General features: G+C 38.0%; 5 protein-coding genes across 5 annotated transcripts; 3 read left to right on the forward strand and 2 right to left on the reverse strand. All coding sequences in view use genetic code 12, as the record gives it.

Moving 5' to 3' along the window:
* Positions 1–1,650: 1,650 nt before the first annotated feature.
* Positions 1,651–7,365, forward strand: BNI1 (formin; the record flags this gene model as incomplete). Its single annotated transcript, XM_049326495.1, has 1 exon — positions 1,651–7,365. The coding sequence occupies one exon, from the start codon at positions 1,651–1,653 to the stop codon at positions 7,363–7,365; it is 5,715 nt and encodes a 1,904-aa protein (XP_049182900.1).
* Positions 7,366–7,419: 54 nt separating this feature from the next.
* Positions 7,420–11,379, reverse strand: KGF56_000058 (uncharacterized protein; the record flags this gene model as incomplete). Its single annotated transcript, XM_049326505.1, has 1 exon — positions 7,420–11,379. One exon carries the CDS (start codon positions 11,377–11,379, stop codon positions 7,420–7,422), a length of 3,960 nt encoding a protein of 1,319 aa, XP_049182901.1.
* Positions 11,380–12,136: 757 nt separating this feature from the next.
* On the forward strand, positions 12,137–13,414 carry KGF56_000059 (uncharacterized protein; the record flags this gene model as incomplete). The annotated part of the gene is made up of 1 exon (XM_049326516.1): positions 12,137–13,414. One exon carries the CDS (start codon positions 12,137–12,139, stop codon positions 13,412–13,414), a length of 1,278 nt encoding a protein of 425 aa, XP_049182902.1.
* Positions 13,415–15,003: 1,589 nt separating this feature from the next.
* On the forward strand, positions 15,004–18,693 carry KGF56_000060 (uncharacterized protein; the record flags this gene model as incomplete). Its single annotated transcript, XM_049326527.1, has 2 exons — positions 15,004–16,058; positions 16,194–18,693. The coding sequence occupies 2 exons, from the start codon at positions 15,004–15,006 to the stop codon at positions 18,691–18,693; spliced, it is 3,555 nt and encodes a 1,184-aa protein (XP_049182903.1).
* Positions 18,694–18,831: 138 nt separating this feature from the next.
* On the reverse strand, positions 18,832–19,389 carry SPC3 (signal peptidase complex subunit; the record flags this gene model as incomplete). The annotated part of the gene is made up of 1 exon (XM_049326538.1): positions 18,832–19,389. One exon carries the CDS (start codon positions 19,387–19,389, stop codon positions 18,832–18,834), a length of 558 nt encoding a protein of 185 aa, XP_049182904.1.
* Positions 19,390–19,424: the final 35 nt, after the last annotated feature.

Below are 19,424 nucleotides of genomic sequence, written 5' to 3' on the forward strand. Positions count from 1 at the left end.
CCCCAGCTCCTATATACACTGACTAACTCTCATCACCCTAGCTCCTATCTACACTGACTAACTCTCATCATCCCAGCTCCTATCTACACTGACTAGCTCTCATCAACACTATCGTTTGTATTAGTGTTTTTTTCTGTATTGGTGCTTTTTTTAAGACAGTTGTTCCTTAGTGGACAACTTTTTTTACAACCGAATGCTACCATATCGGTTACATATAAGAGATTAATTTTTATTTATTTGCAGTAAACAAATGCGTAGAAAGTGAGTTAGCTCCACTATCGAGCAAAGCGAAATAGTGTCGTATCCGGAACGGAAGTAATGATTCCTCTTAAAGTTTGTGCAATGGAAGTAAAAAAATATGATAGCTAGTCAATGTGTCGGGGAGCCAATTATATACATTATCGATAATGTTCTCACTATCGAGCAACACTATCAACACTATCGAGCAACACTATCGACACTATCTCGCTCTGCTCGATAGTTGTAACTAGTTAGTGATGATAGTGAGCAACACTTTGTAGCTTGTTGCAACATTATCTCGCTCCCCTCGATAATGGCTAGTCAATTCACCCCTCGATAATGGCTAGTCAATTCACCCCTCGATAATGGCTAGTCAATTCACCCCTCGATAATGGCTAGTCAATTCACCCCTCGATAATGGCTAGTCAATTCACCCCTCGATAATGGCTAGTCAATTCTCCACTATCTCGCTTTACTCGCTAGTGTCGAAAGAGCATTCTACAACTTCCGGTTTTTTTCCAGGAGACATTACAAATAATTGAGACCCTTTTTAACAGGATTAGGAATTTGGAAGAATAAACAAGAGGGAAAAAACAAGAAATTATATGGAATTTTCTACACAAACAATTTTTTTTTGCGACATTTTTGTAATCAAACCCTTTGTTTTCTGGAAATCAAAATTCACCCCCCAGCACATGAATAATTTTAACATTCTAAAAAACCGGAACTAAAACCAACGCATCAGAAGCAAATCTATTACACTACCATAGGAAATACAACAAGAAAATTATGAAAGAACAATTTTCCAACAATGCCATAAAGTGAATCTTATGGTATGGTGGCAGCTAGTATAACTGGAAGCTAGTGTGCTAACAGCTAGTGTGCTGGAAGCTATTGTGCTGGCTAGTGTGCTAGCAGCTAGTTTTTCTCCACTATCTCGCTCTGCTCGATAGTATATGTCTTGAATGTAATACTCTATCCATTGATATATTGAAACATTAAACTTGCAATGTTTCAAAATGGTGTTAGACGATGTCTGAAAATCAATTTACGACATTCAAACTTGACAAATACTCTCTCACGCGCTACACTCCCGTACCACTTTCTTCCTCCCGTACCACCGGCCTCTTCTTTCTCCCCGTACCACCGGCTTCTTCTTCCCCCCCCAACTTCGTACGGCCAGGTCGGTCCACAGTGACGGAACCAAACGACTTTGAAAAAATAACAACCAGTTGAGGTTATAAAAAAAAGGCCATTTCAATAAAGAAGGTCAACAAACATTAAAATAGGAGTGTTTAAAGGAAGGAAAGAAACGTGTTAAAGAGTCACCGAGGGTTGAGTTTAGTTTAAGAACCTTTTGTAAAGCCATAGAGAGCTATAGAGAGCTACAGAGAGGCTGGTTTGTGAGTTATGATGAGAAGGAAGCAAGGGGATCTATCTAGCGCACCCCCACTACACTTACCACCAGGACAAGGACAAGAATCATTCCATCCAAATCCATATAAATCTCAAGTTAATTCTCATATTGGCGACGAATTGAGCAAAACACAGCCTTATTCTTCAACAACACCTGCACAAACACCCTTTTCAAGCGTTTTGACAAGTAGTAACGCGACTAATCCAAATAGAAAGTCGTCGAGCTCTATATTTAGTATAAGGCGACATAAGGACAAGGACAAGGATAAGGATAAAGAAAGACATAACCGTAACGAAAGCTTGTCTGATTTGTCATCCAATGATTCTGCAAGTATAATGTCAGCAGGCACCCAGATCTCTTCGGCTAGTCGAAAACTGTCACATAATTATCCCATTCAACAACAACAACAGCAACAACAGCAACAGCAACAGCAACAGCAACAGCAACATCTACATAACTATCATCCGCAGAGTTCCTTGTATTATCTGCAGCTGCAAAGCCTACCACCTCAACAGAACCAGCATTCCTCGATTTCTGCTAGAAGCACCAGTACCAGTACCAATACCAATATCAATAACCCATTACCCACTTCTTTTCAAACGTCTCAATCACCGTATAATAAAAAATCATCAACCTATAGCATAACCTCCATTGGACTGGGAAAGTTAGCACCAGCGACTCATGACCACCACAATGTACAACTCACTAGACAATCAACTAATTTCTCCCCCAACAACTTTTCAACTAACTTGAGCCGCAAATCAACAAACTTGTCAATAAACTCACTCTCCAAATCAATCAGAACCCCAACATCAGAATCGGTTCAAGAACAGCTAATTATTGAAAAGCCGAGTTCTGCTTTTGAAATAGATCGAATGTTCAAAGAATTGTTGGAAAAAATAAATTTTAAAACCTTACCGCCACAAGCAGCTAGAGAGCTATTAAATTATGATACTGAAAGAAAGTGGATGATGATTGCTCAAGACCAACGAGCTGAGTATGAAAGGCAAAGCAGGCAAGCTAATGAGCACTATTCATTAACGCCCCGACTATATGCACAATTGTTATTACTGAAGAACATAACAAAACAACAGCTAAATGAATTGTGGGTTCAATTGCGTAGTGAGCCAATAGATTGGGTCAGAGACTTTGTCTATGATTGTCAAGGTGATACTTTGTTGGCTACTACTTTACTGAAACTTCATGAGGATATGGCAAACAAAAATGTGGTTGATATTGAAGATGAGCGGTTTGATGAAGAGCATTACATAATGAGGTGTCTCAAGTGCGTATTGAATCAGAAATTGGGAGCAGAAAGAATTCGAACCGATGTGGATATTTTCGTGAATGCTGTTTGTGGTTGTCTCTTGTCACCCCGGTTGCTAACTCGGAAATTGGCAACAGATGCGTTGACATTTATAATCAGTTACAACTCTAAGGATAAAGGAAGGTATCACAAAGTCTTGAAGGCTATTGATTCATTGAATGAAAAAGTGCGGTATGATTTTGAGGACTATGATGAAAACAATGCCAATAAAAAGAGAAGTCTTGTAAGAAAGCCACCGCCAACTACTGGTCATAAAAGATTCGAGGTTTGGTTAAGTTTGATTGAAAGGACTGTAGACGCAAAGGGAAAATTCAACTCCAACGTTGGAGAACGTGAAGAAGTGAGGTCTCAATATATTGGTACAACATCAAAGGAGAACCATTTTCCCGATTACTGTGCAGCTACATTATTGTTGATTAGTATTTTAGTGCAATATGGTGCAGATTTCCGAGTAAGAATACATCTACGTGCTCAGTTTCAAGCTGCAGGGCTTAATCGTTTACTTTCCAAGTTTCGAGATTTACAGGTACCTTACTTGACGAATTTAATGGACAAGTATTACGACTCTGCCAAGAATGATGAAGAAGAAATGAAGTTCACTCAGAACATAGATGAAAACTTAAATTTTAATGACCCCATCGACTTGATGCGCACATTGTGGGAGAATTTTAAGGATTCAGAAACGCAAGATCACTTTCTCAGCACAATGCAACATTTGTACTTGGTGCAAAGTGAAAGAAAGAATGATCAACGAGAACTAGGGCATAGTTTGCGAATACTCGATAATATAGTACAAAATCTTTCTTCCGTTCACACAAGCGACGAAAACACGGCAATTAACATTGCTATTAACAAGTTAAGCTCGAGCATGAGTACTGATGACCAGTACAGGAGAGCATTAGAAGAAGTCAAATATTACAGGAAAGTTGCTGAAGAAGCTACAGCAGAACGAGATGAAGTTTCAAAGCAATTATCAATGGGGGTAGATGGACTAATTACCAATCTTAACAACGAGATAAAAGAGCGTGATATGGTAATATCAAGGTTCCGCAGGACTAATGAGGAAATGAAGGAGGAGATGAACGACTTAAAGACGAGATATATGCGAGAGAAACAAGAACTGGAATTGGAAATGAGAGAGTTACTCATACTATTGAATAGTAGTGAGATTGAAACTAGCAAATCAAAAAGAGGAAAAACCACAACTGTGTCACTTTCGACTTCAAATAAAGAGTTAGTTGACAGATTGAAGAGGCAGATTCATCGCCGACGTGCAGAATCTCGTTTGGACAATAAACAACTTGGAACACAAGTAGAACCACTGCGAAGATTGAGGGCTCTAAGAGATCAAATGGGTGATATTGAGAACATGGCTAGAGAATTGGAAATGACTGAGTTTGAAAACTATATTGAAGTAACTGACGATCAAAATCAAAATCAAAAACAAACCCCATCTGAGCCCAAAGTCAAAGAAATCATTTTAGAATCAGAATTAAAATTGGAATCAGAGACAGGGACCGAGCCTGAGCCCGAGTCTGAGCCCGAGCCCGAGCCCGAGACTGAGCCCGAGTCTGAGCCTAAGCCTGAGCCTGAAACTTTATTACCTCCGCCACCTGTACCAGGTCCAAAGCGTGGGGTACGAAATGACGATTTAGTTAAACTCGATAAATTGAGGAAAAAATTGTCTAGCTTACAGAGTGACTCCAACGAGATCATGAAGTTTAATAGCACCACAATGCTTAGTAAACAAAAATACTTGGCTATGGAGAGATTGCGTGAGTTGGAAAATGACTTTAAAGACTTCAACATAGATTTTTCAAAACAAGATGAGGGTGAGTATTCTTTTGTGGCAACTGAAACCGTAGACGGTTCCATTAAAGAGAAGACCGAAGAAGTGCTTGGAGAAGTGGAAAGATTGCGGAACGAGTTGAGAAAGCAGTTGGCTGCGGCTCAAAAGTCTTCTCCATCGAAACGACTGTCCATTATGGAGAGAATTGAGAGTAAATTTGTGAACGGTCAAGTGAAAGTGGAAGCTGATGTACAACCGTCGAAAGAGATATCAAGGGAGAGTAAACGGGCGCATCGAACAACCACAATTGGGGTAATGGATCCAGAGTTCTTAAAAGAGTTGAGTAACAAAGTAAACAAAGCGGATTCTATTGATTCTGATAAGAATAACAATAACAATACTAATGATAGCATTCCTGAGAAAACAGAAACTGAAGAGACACCTGTATCATCATCATATCAGGCTCTATCATCACCACCGCCACCACCACCACCAGCTCCTCCATTGCCTCTGGATCATGTCACCAATTCCGCCTTGAACTCCATCCGTGTCCAAACTCCAACAGAACCAGTACCAACACCGACGGAAGCAGAAGCAACAGCAACAACTCCACTTCCACCTCCACCTCCACCTCCGCCACCTCCACCGCCGCCATTGCCATCACTTCTTGGTGGACTGTCAGTATCCTCACCATCACTTCCTCTCCCACCACCTCCACCACCTCCACCTCCACCTCCACCACCTCCAAATTTCTTGAACGGCTCAACAACCTCATCCGCTCCACCATTACCTGCTGGAATTTTGTCGCGCAAAGCACATACAGTATCATTCCTTCCTACTGCAGGTACAATCACCCCATTTGAACATATTCCTAGACCAAAGAAAAAATTGAAACAATTACATTGGGAAAAGATAGACCATACAGAGGCTGCCAATTCTTTTTGGAAAGAGCCCAAGACTGATACCATTGCAAACGATTTGATGTCCAAGGGTGTATTTGATGAAATTGAAGTGATATTTGCTGCAAAAGAGGTTAAGAATTTGTTAACAAAGAGAAAAGAGGATATCGATAAAGTTTCCTTCTTGAGCCGGGACATTGCTCAACAATTCAGCATCAATCTTCACGTTTTTAGCTCTCTATCCGAAGAGGAATTTATTGCTAAGGTATTACGATGTGATAAGGATATTATTAACAATCATTCAGTATTGGAATTTTTTGGCAAGGAGGAGATTACAGAGATTACAACCTCTGCTGCTAGAAACTTTGAGCCATATTCAACTGATTACAAAGTTGAAGAAATTGGGAAGCCAGATAAGGATCCTCTGGAGTTGCAAAGAACCGATAGAATTTTTTTGGAGTTGATGTACAACTTACAGCATTATTGGAAATCTAGAAACAGAGCACTCACTGTTGTAGCACACTATGAAAAGGATTACGAAGATCTTGTGCTGAAACTTAGGGCCATCGACGAAGCAGTGGACAGTATCAGAAACTCTACAAATTTGAGAGGATTGTTTGAAATTATTTTAACCGTTGGAAACTATATGAACGACTCGACAAAACAAGCCAGAGGATTCAAATTGAATTCATTACAAAGATTGAGTTTCATGAAGGATGAAAAGAATAGTATGACCTTTTTACATTATGTTGAGAAGCTTATTCGAATGCAATACCCCCAACTTTTAGAATTCTTGAATGAACTTGCCAAATGCAATGATATTGCCAAATACTCTATTGATAATATATACACCGATTGCAAAGAATATGTCCAAAATGTCAAAAATATTCAAAGCTCAATCGATATTGGTAATCTTTCAGATATTGCCAAGTTCCACCCACTGGATCGAGTACTAAAAGTGGTTATGCCTGTGTTACCAAAAGCGAGTCAAAAAGCTGGATTACTTTTAGATCAGGCTAATTTTACAATCAAGCAATTTGATGATTTGATGATTTACTTTGGAGAAGATCCCACCGATCAATTTGTAAAAAACTCCTTTATTAGCAAGTTTACAAATTTCATGAAAGATTTCAAGAGAGTACAAGCTGAGAACATTAAGCGTGAGGAAGAAATTAGGATTTATGAACAAAGAAAGAAACAACTTGAGACACCCCGACACAGTAGTAATAGAGAGAATACAGCAGGCGACCAAGACGTTGGAAGCAATGACGAAAGTGAATTTGGTGTGATGGATTCCTTATTAGAAAAGTTGAAAGCAGCCGGACCGGCAAAGGGTGAACCTTCTTCGGCTAGGAAGAAGGCAATGATGAGACGTCAAATCTTGGAAAGTCAACGAAAATATGGTAATGCAAACTCTACTTCACCTACTAGGAAAAATGCAAGTGACTCAGGTATAGACTCAGAAATAATTGCGTTACCGAATAATAAAAGCTCCGAAACTGTAACTTTAACTGATGACAACGAGTCGAATGAATCTAGAGCCAAAAACTTGTTGCAGGAACTTCGAGGTGCAAATGAGGAATCTTCAGATGAGACACTCTCTGCTGCTCAAAGATACAGGCAAGAAAGACTACGTAAAAAAAATGGTAACAATAGTAACACCAACACCAACAACAACAACAACAGTGAATAATAATACTAATAAATAAAATAAATAAAAGTCAAAATTAATTACAAATCATGATGACTATAACCCAATTTTTGGCAAACAAACCGTTGAAACTTCTTCAAGGTCGTAATCGAGGTACTGTAGTGCTTGCGATCTAATCTCGGATGGTGATGGTGATGATGATGATGGCGCAGAGTCACATCGAATGCGTTCAAAGTATGGCTTATTTAACGAAAATAACCCCGTGCCCGCATTTTTACCTTCGAAAGGACGATCAAGCTTTTTTAAATGCTCTTCCAATGTCAACTTAAATGTACAGTTTTTATTAAATTGATCAGTGATCATTTTAGTTTCTTCACTATTCTCACCCACAGATCGAAGTGCTATTATTGAGCCACTCACTGTTACACAGAGTATTGATATTTCTTCGTCGTTATCCTTTGTGCTTTCTTCTTTATTTGTATTGATCCATGGGTTATCTAATTTTGCACACAAAATTCTTGCAATACCTGGTAGCTTTATCGTAAATCCACGATCAATATACCAAAGAGCCGGTGGTTGGCTTTTAATCTTCATTACCGAGACCTCGCACGTCAACTTGTTACTTCCGATTACGGTTGATTTGTAGTTCAACTGACTAACAAAAGGCTCTGAGGGAGCCCTTCTACCTATTGCTTCGACCTTACCTTGATTAAGTGTACATTGTTGTATTGAGTCTAATCTGGTGCACACTAAAATTTTATCCTCTTGAACGGTAAAAGAAGTTACTTCACTGGGGAAAGAATGAATAGATTTGGGCGTTGTCAACCTTTTCTCATTTTCGTCATACAATGTGGTCCAAATAGATGAGCCACTAGCAAAAAGTAACTGGTCTTGCCATTGTTGAATGTGTGTAACTGGCCGTGCATGATCAAAAGTTGTCAACTCGAGGATCGCAATTCCGTATCCCTGATCGGTGTCAGTCTTTGTCTTTTTTAAATCTAACACTTTAACGAGACCGGATTGCTTGCCATTGTTTGACGACTTGGAACATCCGACTACGACCTTGTGTGATGTTTTTTTCCCGTTCCGATCGATTTCCCAAATGCAAAAACTAATTGGTATTTCGTCGTCATTAAATATAGAGCCTCCTCCCCCTGTGTCTTCTTTATTCTTGCCAACCATTTTGACATTACTCACAACTTTAAATGTTTTCCGGTCTACACATGTCAATCTGTCTTTTGCTACCTTTGATTCACAAAGAATCAAAAATAGAGACAAGTACTCCAAATACATCACCTTCTTCGATGTGTCCGGAATCTTAATTTGGCGTACCAATGCTTTCTTGTGCATGAATATTTCCGCTAAAACTAGGCCATTATTTCGAAACAATGCAAACTTTCTTTTTTTGACTCCTCCTCCTCCTCCTCCATTCAAAGGTAGTAGTATTGCTGCAGTTATAGAACGATATTGGCTTTCATTAAACACAACTCTCTCTGGATATTGGCTGTTTCGTGGGTCCACAATAAACAAGTCGTTGCAAATAATGAAAAGAACTTTACTTTCATTGTCACGCTCAAAAGTAATGCTCGATTCGGCAACCCTGAGACAAATATCACAAATAATCGAGTTCTCTTGAGGTACAAGCTTAAGATAATATCCATCTTTTGTACCAATAAAAATCTCATCTTCCACACAAACTAAGTCGTTGGGCACAATATCTTGTGTTTTAGGTAAATTCTTATTCAAGAGAAGATTCCTAAAGCTAACAGATTCCGCACGCAATACCACCACCACATCCTTCTCCTCCTCCTCTTTTTGTTCTTCAAATCGATAAAAATGAAGTCCTCCCAGGAAATCTCCAATTGCAAAATCAAATTTCCTGCCAAAGGAACATTTCTTAAGTAGACAAGGGTCATACTCGAGAACAAGAACCTGAGCTACAGTAAGAGCCTCCTTGAAACTCATAACATCATCAAAACTTTTATCAGTAAACCTGTACGTCCGTAAGTAAATCTTACCGCCATCATCACATATAACAATTAGAGTGTCATTAACAACCTCTGCAAGGATTAATGTGTACTCAAAAGATCCGGTAAGGTAAATGTCTGACAAGTTGCTTAGTACTATCGTATGCAGAGTTATCTGGATAATAAAGTGATTTTGCTTACTCCTCACAACGCATGCAAATATAGTGGTTTCTTCTCGATTGATCAAGTGATCTCCAATCTCCACAATGGAGTCCTCCTCCTCCTCCTCATCATCATCTTCTTCTTCTTCTTCCTCCTGCTTCCTTATAACTTCTAAAAGAACACTTTCAAACGGTAGGGAACACATCAAATACAAACATTCTTCGTACATTATTGTCCAAACGTTTGTTACTTTGCGCAATTTGTCATATATGCCTCCAATTTTGCAACCATCATATCCGGTTTTAAATAGTGTAAGTTTTGACTTTTTACCAAGACCTGTGATACCCCATAACTCCTGTGATGGACTCAAAATGGAATTAACTGGTCTACTTTTATTAGCCAAGGTCACATCTCGGATTGGGGCCCATGAAGCAAATTTCTCAAGTTGCTGAAACCTACAATATTCCAATCTATTATCATCGCTAATGTCCGTGTAATACTCTTTATTGTAAATCGACTCAAATATAAGCGATCTGTTTGAGCCGCCAAAACTTGTATATAGTAGGTGATAATCCCCCAGGCGACGTTTTTCAAGAGTAAATGCTGAAGGTGAGTCTGAAATTCTCAAAATAGGAGAAATTGACAAAAACTCATTATTCAGAATCAAAAGCGAGTATAGCACTCCATTGTCAGTTGCAATTATTACCTCATCTGACTGCGGTACCATGGTGGTCAGATTTATGATACTACTCTCACGCGGTAGATAGAAACAAGTAGGAAACGAGTTCCAAGGTGCATCGGTTCTTCGTAAACTATATTGAGCCGATATCACCTCATGGATCGATATTATAGAAAGGCTCGTTGAAGAAACAAACAAAAACGCACTATTTTTTTCCAATGGCACAATAAAAACTGGAATCTCAAAGGAATTTTCTAATGGGTATGTGGACTTGGTTACTTCTGTACACGAGCCAAAAAAGTTTGACCACGAGTATAGGTTGATAAATAATCTGCGTTGTTCTGTATAGACGAGCGTCAAGAACATATCTGTTGATGCTGAGCTCATGGGTTTAATAAAACACGAATCCACTAAAAACCCGCCCAATGCCACATTAATGTGATTTTTAAGAACAGTACCATTTGGCGATTGTGGGAGAACCATGTATAACCGGAACGAGTTTGAAGCTGAACACGAGACAGCCGAGAAACCGGAAGGGGATGCTTTCAAACTGAAACCGCTAGTGCTAAGGTCCAAGTGTTTATTTTTCAGTGATAGGTTCCACCATTGGATTATAAACGGTTTGAAAACCAAAAATTTTCGATCTTCATCGTTCAATTTTTCAGCCTGATACTCATAGTCGTTGTCGCGAACATGGATCGGAATCCGATAGATACGCAACAAAAGTAGGAATCCCGAAAGCAACGAAACTAGTAGATGATCCTCTTCCTGGGCTGCGCTTGCACGAATTACGCAACAAGACCTCACCGGTGCCTTCAATGGATACTCTATTTCGTCTATGACAAGTGATTGTTTTCTTACCAAAAGCAACGGGTACTCAAAAATTGGTGCTATCAGTACGGGCTCATACTTTGCTGAAGAAGTTGGTTCAAGGATATCGCCATAAATCTCATCTATCTCGTCGAATGCGTCTATTTGAGAATCTTCGTCTGTCGCTAGAAATGACTGGTATTCCCTATCGTTTCTCAAAATACCAAACAGCCTCTTGAACGCCTTGTTTGTTTTCACCTTGAATTGGGGAATTATATCCATAATTGTAGGCGACAATGCCAATGTTTGTTTAACAAATATTTGCTTCTCAACCCTCCCCAGCTTCTCTTCCAACTCAGCAATAAAAGACGGATACAGCAGCTCATCATTATCATCTAGTGAAGCATCTTCCATCAAAAACTCCTCTCCTATATTCATAATCCTTCTATACTTATTACCAAAGGGGGAGGCCCACCACCTCCGTTCAAAACATTTCTTCATATCAACATTTCTCGTTACTTTGTTTGGCATCGTTTCCTCTTTCTACTTTGCGAACCGCAATGTATGCGGCTCACTTTTTTTTCCCCAAAAAAAAAAAAAAAAAAGAAAAGAAAAACATCGCCAATTTTTTTTGCAACCAAATTTGTTTTCCTACTTTCAATTCCACCACTTCTTTTTCTTCTTCACCGGCTGTTGAGGGGTTAGTTGTTGAAGGTATTAGGCTAAAAGGATGAGATCCAAGAGACTTGATAAGATATACAACGGCTATGCAATTGGTATTAGTTTGTCCTTGCTGAGTTTTGCTGCTGGTATGGAAATGGTTTCATACACGAGTTTGAGAAGCTTTAATTTTTTTACCACTTTCTATGGTTTCCCCACGAAGATTGAGGTGAACTTGCTAAAATCAAGCAACATTCTTGGAGCTATCGGTAGGTAATTATACACCGTTCTAGATGATGAGGCAAGAGGGAAAAGAGGAAAGCAACTCCCTTTTCTTTATTCAAAGAGGAAAGCGACTCCTTTTTCTTTATTCAAAGAGGAAAGCAACTCCTTTTTCTTTATTCTTTCTTTTTTTTTTGGAAGGTAACGAGTCTAACTGAGAACCCCCAAACCCACCCCCTTCACTCGTGTGTACAATGTAGGAGGTAGCATAATTGGCGGAGAAGTTGCGGAATACTTTGGATTCGTCAAAGCTATGAAATTGCTCTGCTTGATCTGGATTCTGGGAATCATATTTACGTTTGTTTCCGAATCCGTTTCTATGTTGATTGTGGGCAAGGCTATCAAGGGTATGGCAATTGGAGTTGCCTTTGCCACGGTGCCAACCTACTTGTACGAAATTATTCCCCTTAGAAGACGCGCGAGAATGTTGACCCTTTTCACGTTTTTCTGTGCTTTGGGGAATTTGTTTATGTTCTTGTTGCCAATAGTCTTGTCGCATTCTTTACAAGGGGAGCACTATCTAAATTTCCATTGGTTGGTAGAGCTCATCCCTGTAACGTTTTTAACTATAGCCGTGCTCTTTATCCCTGAAAGTCCGAAATGGCTAGCTAGTAGTGACAAATGGACCAGAGCAGCGGATATCCTTGAGTGCATTGAATGGAAAAACTCGGGAAACTTGGAGAGACGCAAAACTAGAAATGAGAGAGTCAAGCTTGGCGACAAGCACTTTGTCGTTAAGAAATACTCAACTACAGTCGAGATCAAAAGTTGCAATATCAATGCACTTTTTGGCAGAAAATACATCAAGGAAATTACTGTGGGTATTTTGCTACAATTATTGGTTGATTTTATGGGGGTCTCAAAGTTGGCTGAGTCTTTGAATTATATTTGCAGTGCTTGTCAAATCACTTCTTTGGAAGAGCTAAGAATGGTGCAAACTTTTGTTTTAGTTGTCAGGTGTTTGTTCATGATTATTCCTATTCTAGTGCTTGACTCCATGAAGAGGAGAGATGTGTTGGTGTTTGGAGTTTCCATAGTTTCCATCGTTATGGTTTCTTATATGATCATGTTTTTAGCCTTTTCGGTACGGCGACCAGCACGTTCGGCTTATTTGAACGTTGATTGGGTTTTGAAGGTTGAGTTTTTTAAAGAGAGAGCTTCATTGGTATTGGCACTTACTGTTTTCATGGACGTTTTGCATTACGCTCTCATTCTACCCAGCAGCTGGCTACTCATTTTGGAAACTTTTTCCACCTCATCGAGAACTAGAGGATGGGTATTTATCTCGAGTTTGCACTGGTTGTTTGCGTGTTCGACATCCTTGGTGTTTCCATTTTTGTTGCTGCATCTAAACGGTTGGCTATTTTTCATCTTCAGTTTAGTATGCATGGCGGCGGTAGCAATGAGTTTTACTATTCAAGAGACGAGAGAAATAATGCTTTTAGACTCTAGTCAAATTGTGTTTGAAACAGCTAGGAACAAAATGGGGAAAACGTCAACTTTGATTGATACCAAAACAGATTCAGATTGAGAGAGATTTCATAGAGGTTGTCATTTATTGTTTTCTTTTTTTTTTTATTTTTATTTTTATGCTCAGTATAATACCAATTACCTTATTCCTTGTGTTTTAAACAAGACAAGTTTGCAAAATCCGATGGTAAAAATCGTGATTTTGGGTAAGCTACCCATCTCATTTTTTGCAATTTTGTTGTAGACACAAATTGTTATAAAAAAGTTCAAGTTGAAAAGAAAAAAAAAATTTTCATTTTATTTTCAATTCCTTTCATCAACTACTTTTCTTTAAAATCTAAACTTCAACTTAATTGATTATATAACATTTGGAGGCTATGAATCCAAAAGTTATACAGTGCAATATGTGCTAAACAAAGTGTATGTGGTAGATTTTTTCTTTTCTATCATATTATTCAAACCACGACGGCGATGATTAATTGCATTTTACCAATTGTTCCAACTGAATACAGAAGTACAGGTTGACAAAAAGCAAATATCGTTAAGTTTCAGCCTTGTATGAGCCGCGCTCGTTTCGAAAGAACTTGGGAGAGTGAGAGAGAGAGAGAGAGAAGAAAAGAAAACTGGAGGGGGATCATGCCCGTTTATTTTTCATATTTTTACTAACAGCTTGTGTTTTCTTTTTTATAGGTATGTTATCCATTAAACTTGAGTTACAATTTCAATGACGATTTATTTTCGACCGGGCGGACATAATTGCGTCTTCCATCCCTTTTTCTTTTCTTGAAGAGGAGTCGCATTCCCAGTGTACAAATTTTTAGGGATTGCTGGTGGATAGATTATTGATGAGAGGTCGCTTTACTGATTGAAATTAAAAAAAAAAACAAAAAAAAAACGCTAAAACGTTAAATGATTTGGAATTAATGCTGACCAAATTATACTAGGCAACAAGAGTATCTTTATCATATTAGTAGCTTTCTAACGTCCTTTTTTCTTTGACAGGAGGCGAGAGTGATTGCTCAAGCATTTTCATGATGATCTTTATTTTAATATTCACACTGTACGAGAAGGTTCTCCTTCATTGATTACTAAAAAAAAATACTGATTTAATGACTCTGAGAAATGCTAGAACACGGCCCTGTTAACCAAAAAAAAAGCGATGTTTTTATTGGCAACTAATTTATAAAGGTAACATGTATAAACATAAACTATATAGTCTCATATATTCTTTAACAATGTATTTATACCTTATTTATTCATGTTATACCTCATCTCATATTTATTCATGTTATACCTCATCTCATATATTTGTGTTTGTGTTATACCTCATCTCATATATTCTTGATCTTTAACAATGTATTTCTGTTTCACGTGATGGCTCATCGCGAAAATATAATCACGTGATAAATTGTTGCAAAATGTAATCACGTGATGGCTCATTGCAAAAACGTTATCACGTGATGTTCAATCACGTGATAACGTTTTTGGTATTTTTTTTTTTCAATTTTTCTTCAAGATTTGAAAAATTACTGGTTTATACGGATTTGGGTGATGGGCATCATTGGTTTACAATTGCTGTATTCATCTTGTACATAAGTTTCTTCTTCTTTAACGGGCTGCTTGCTTCTATAGTATGATATCATATTGACAATGATTCGACTACGAAGCCGCCATTCGGCTTACTACAACATTTCTCGCAATCGAATGCTATGTAGTAATTGGAAAGTTATATTGCCAATGAAAAGAAGTTGTTTATTCTCTACAAATGGAACGCGACCGTTTCCAATGCATGGTACCGAAAGTATCAGTAATACTAATAAGCATCAAGATTCAACTGACAATTTGAAACAGTTTCGTGTATATAAGGCAAGGAGCCTACCGATTTCAGCACCATTGCGAGACAGAACCCAAGAGTTTTTGGGAAGCTTTATGAGTAAAGGGTTTGCAAGGGCCAATCAGATAATATTTGATGAAGACTACCAGAATCAGTACATTGATTCGTTGCACAATAGACCAACAACAACAACAACAACAACAACAACAATAAAAACAAATTCTTCTTTTGTCTCCGAAGAAGAAATCACACAAATAGCATCGGATTTTTCAAGAGTTGTGGAAGCTTCTTTTGAATTTGAGACCCAGGGGTTGATCACAGTTAAAAGATTATGGGATGCGATATTTTCTTCGTCTCTAAAGGACGATTTTTTTGACAAATTACGACGGAAGATTCTCATTGATAGAGCAAATTTGTTGCGTCTACTATTAAAGACTGGAGAGTACAACTTTTACGATTTGGAAGTTTTACCAGCCATCCACAAATTTTTCAGTCCAAGTGAGATGACAGCTTTGGATAATGAGTTACAAGTAATACAGATGAAGAGACTAGCTGACTCAAGAATGGTTTTTAATGTGCAAAATGTACAGTCATATTTGATGAATCCAAAATTTGAAACTGCCGATAAAAGGGCGCTTATCAAAAATCTTGTTTCCACATTATTTTGTAGTGATAACAAGAACAACGAGTCTATCTTGTTGTCCGTAACCTCATTTCTCAACTTTACCGAAATTATTGAGTCAAATGAGTGGTTTACAGATATAAACATGACCGAATACGATGAGATTTTTCGATTATTTGGTGTACCTCCGCAGGTTACTATTGGGTTTGAAGAATTTTTGGAAGACATTGTGCTTCTTGTAGAGCGTAAGTATGAGCTGCGGCTGCACATATCATATTTTTTTTTGACGCAGATCATGAGAAATAACATGGATGTGAGTCCATATCTCACGTACAGATTATTTGAATTCAAGTGTTCAGAGGTTAGGCGCAGGGGTTTATGGAGAGATAAGGTTTTGAACCCACTAGACCTAGCCTACGCAATGAGGGCATGTCTACAGTTTGATGAAAACAAGATTTACGAACTATACATGCAGAATAAAGATTTACACCAAGAAGAGTCCCAAGAAGAAGTGTTTCTCAGCTTATGTGTACAGCATAATGATTGGAGAGCGCTACAGGAAAGATTTGAAAATATGTATGGTCATGGTAACTTGCCAGAAACAGTCCACTATGGGATCACAATGTATGCTCTAGAATACCTCAATGCTGATAACGAGTTGGAAAGATTGTATGAACAGATTTTGGGTCGAAACATGAATATGAATGCAGCCATATTTATTGCAAGAATGAGAGCAAGAGTAAAACACAATGACCAGGCTGGTCTCAATCAGTTGATAGATGAATACATTGCTTTGATACGCAAAGATAAAGCCGAAGCATCTGGTCTCGCTCAAGTCTTTCCATACATATTCAAGCTATATATGAAGCATCAAGATTTCACATCCATTCTAAGTACACTTCACACATACTTGGAAATGGAGCAGAAACATAATCTTTTGATAGTATCAGGAACCCTCCTTGCAAATTTGCTGCAGTATTTCGCAGCAAATTGTGCTCTAAAGGAGTTGAACGAACTTTGGAGTTTGACAACAACTGTATTTAACAAACAGAGTCCCGAATACTTTTATGGTTTAATAAGATCGTATTCGATCTTGGGACAGTTTTCCAAAGCCGAAGAGATTTCCTTTTTTGCACACCAGCAATCCTTAGTACCATTTTCCAACCTTCAAATATACGCAGCACAAATGCAAAATTATCAAGATTGGAGAATGCTGGATCCAACAGTGCCGGAAATGAGGTACATTAATATGAAGACAAAATTCATTATGGCGAAGGCTTTGAATATAGATTATTCAATGTTTCAGTTGCAAGCAAAAGGAAATCAGTTGTTGGCAGCAACGATGGAAGAGTTACAATATGAAGCTAAAAAAGTTGCAAGAGGAAGAGGAGCAAATACACTAAAGAGCATGGAGTTAAAGGCCTTTGTTTTATCGGCAAAGGACCAGCAAGTGCACCATATGAACCAGGATGAGCTTCTATATTTACCAATATTAAAGTCATGCTTTGTTTACGAAAATTACCAGCCCTTACGAGCGATGAAGATTTATCAAAAAATGGTTAAAAAGAATGTTTTGCTCACAGCGGCGTCATACAAATACTTTATTAGAGCAGTTCGAGTTTTTGATAAGAAGTTTGACATGAGCTTTAAAAATACAACTGAACTATTGAAGGGACTTTTTATATCCTATGGCATTTACAAAAAGAAAACCAATCCCAAGTTAGGATTGGATTTTTACCAAGACTATCTTTTAATTAGTGACATTGTTGTATTGTACGTGGATGCAGTTGGCAAAGATGAAGGTAGGCGTACCCTAAAAAAGTTTATATCTACTTGTAACGAAAAATTTGAAGGAAAATTACCTACTGACCTCAAGTTCAAAATAGATGCTGCCGTACGGATGGAAATTGAACTAACAACAAACAAAGCGGAATACAGGACATTACTAGAAAGTGATTTTGAAAATTACACGAATATGTTGGATGCTTATATTGAATCCTTTGCTGCCGGGTCTAAAATAGTAATTGCATCTTCGTTGAACAAGGCAATTGGTGATGTGATTATGGAAAAAGTTGATCATTACTCCGACTATGGAGAATTTGATAGAGCTATTCAGCAACAAGTGATTGACACCTTGCTAAAAGGCGTTACGCTTCCAGTACATTCCTACAATCGTATTCTTCGATTTTTGTTGAAATCTTCACCTGAAAACATCAAGCCGGTATTGCAAATCCTTGAGAAGTTTGTGATTGAGCGCAACTTGACCCAATTGGAACTTTACAAACAAAAAAAGTTTTGTTACAAACTTTGTTTGAGATATCTTGGAGAATCTTACAAGGACTCATTGATTGAGAAAAATTACAAAATTCTTTCTGATTATTATGGAGTAAAATCATTGCAACGTGTTAGGGAAGAATTGAAAGAGGTTGATATGAGCAATTTTTTGCAAAGTTCTTCTGGAAGGCTATTCAATATCAAGTTAAGCCCATATGCTTCGCGCAGCATGAGTCAAATTAATTTTATCGATTATTTCAATCCGTTAAAGGAGATTGTACCTGGACTTAGGTTACTTGGTATAGAGTCCAAGCTAGTGGTGAAGCTCATTAATGAGCATTTTCCTAATCGATCTGCGTTGGAATCATTAGAAAAGGAATTTCCCAAAGTTGTAGAATATTACAGGTCGAACTTGAGCTATTATAAGAGATTGGAGGATTTCGAAAACACGGTTTATTACTTGGATTCATCAGAAGGCACAAAGATACGAAAAGCCAAAAATGTTTTAACTAAACTCCTTTTGACTCAGAATAGCGCAAGAATATTTATTGCCATGGATGAGAACCAAAAAGGAGTAGAGGAAATAGACAAACTCACCAAACTTACTTGACTGAGTAAATTTTAGAGTTTTTGAGTGTTGTTTGATCGCTATGAATACACAACTTGTAATTAGAATTTTTTTATTTATAGATTTGTAATTAATAGCACTCAAATACTATACTTTGTACTTTATTGATCACAATAGTAATTATTGATTTGTACCAGAGGGGAACTCAAAAAATCCCGTTTTGGATGTTTCGCCAAATATGAGGGGACCAATGTGCGGTTGTATATTCCATTCTAATTTTACAGTTGCGTTTCTTCCTCTAAATCCCTTTTCGACATCCCAAACGGAATATTTCCCTCTCTGTCCCTTTAAGCTCAATTTTGCATCCTTTTTATCCTCAATAATTCTGTCCCAAAACGTTACTTTGTTCAAACTACCAAGAGATTTTCCTGGATATTCAGCTGTTAAGTAAACAAATACTTGCTTGGTGTTCCAATTGAACAAATCACTCAAGTCCGTTTCCAAGTCAAATGTGATTTTGGCATTTTCTTTAGGTTTCCTGTTAACTGAGCCGTATTGGAAGGAATACTTGATCGACGATTTAGCATCAATGTTTGAGATTGAAGTTGTTGAAATATTCCATACATCAGCAAAGTACAATTGTAGCAAAGTAAGTAGTATAACAGCACCAGCCAATACACTGGCAGATGTCAACACTTGGTTAGTAGCTGACTGCACTCTGGTAGCTAAATTAAACATCTATCTTGATGCGGAAGGGGGGGGGGGGGGGGGTG

The sequence above is a fragment of the Candida oxycetoniae genome (genome assembly GCF_023343755.2).
Source record: "Candida oxycetoniae strain CBS 10844 chromosome Unknown scaffold44, whole genome shotgun sequence".
Lineage (NCBI taxonomy): Eukaryota > Fungi > Ascomycota > Pichiomycetes > Serinales > Debaryomycetaceae > Lodderomyces > Lodderomyces oxycetoniae.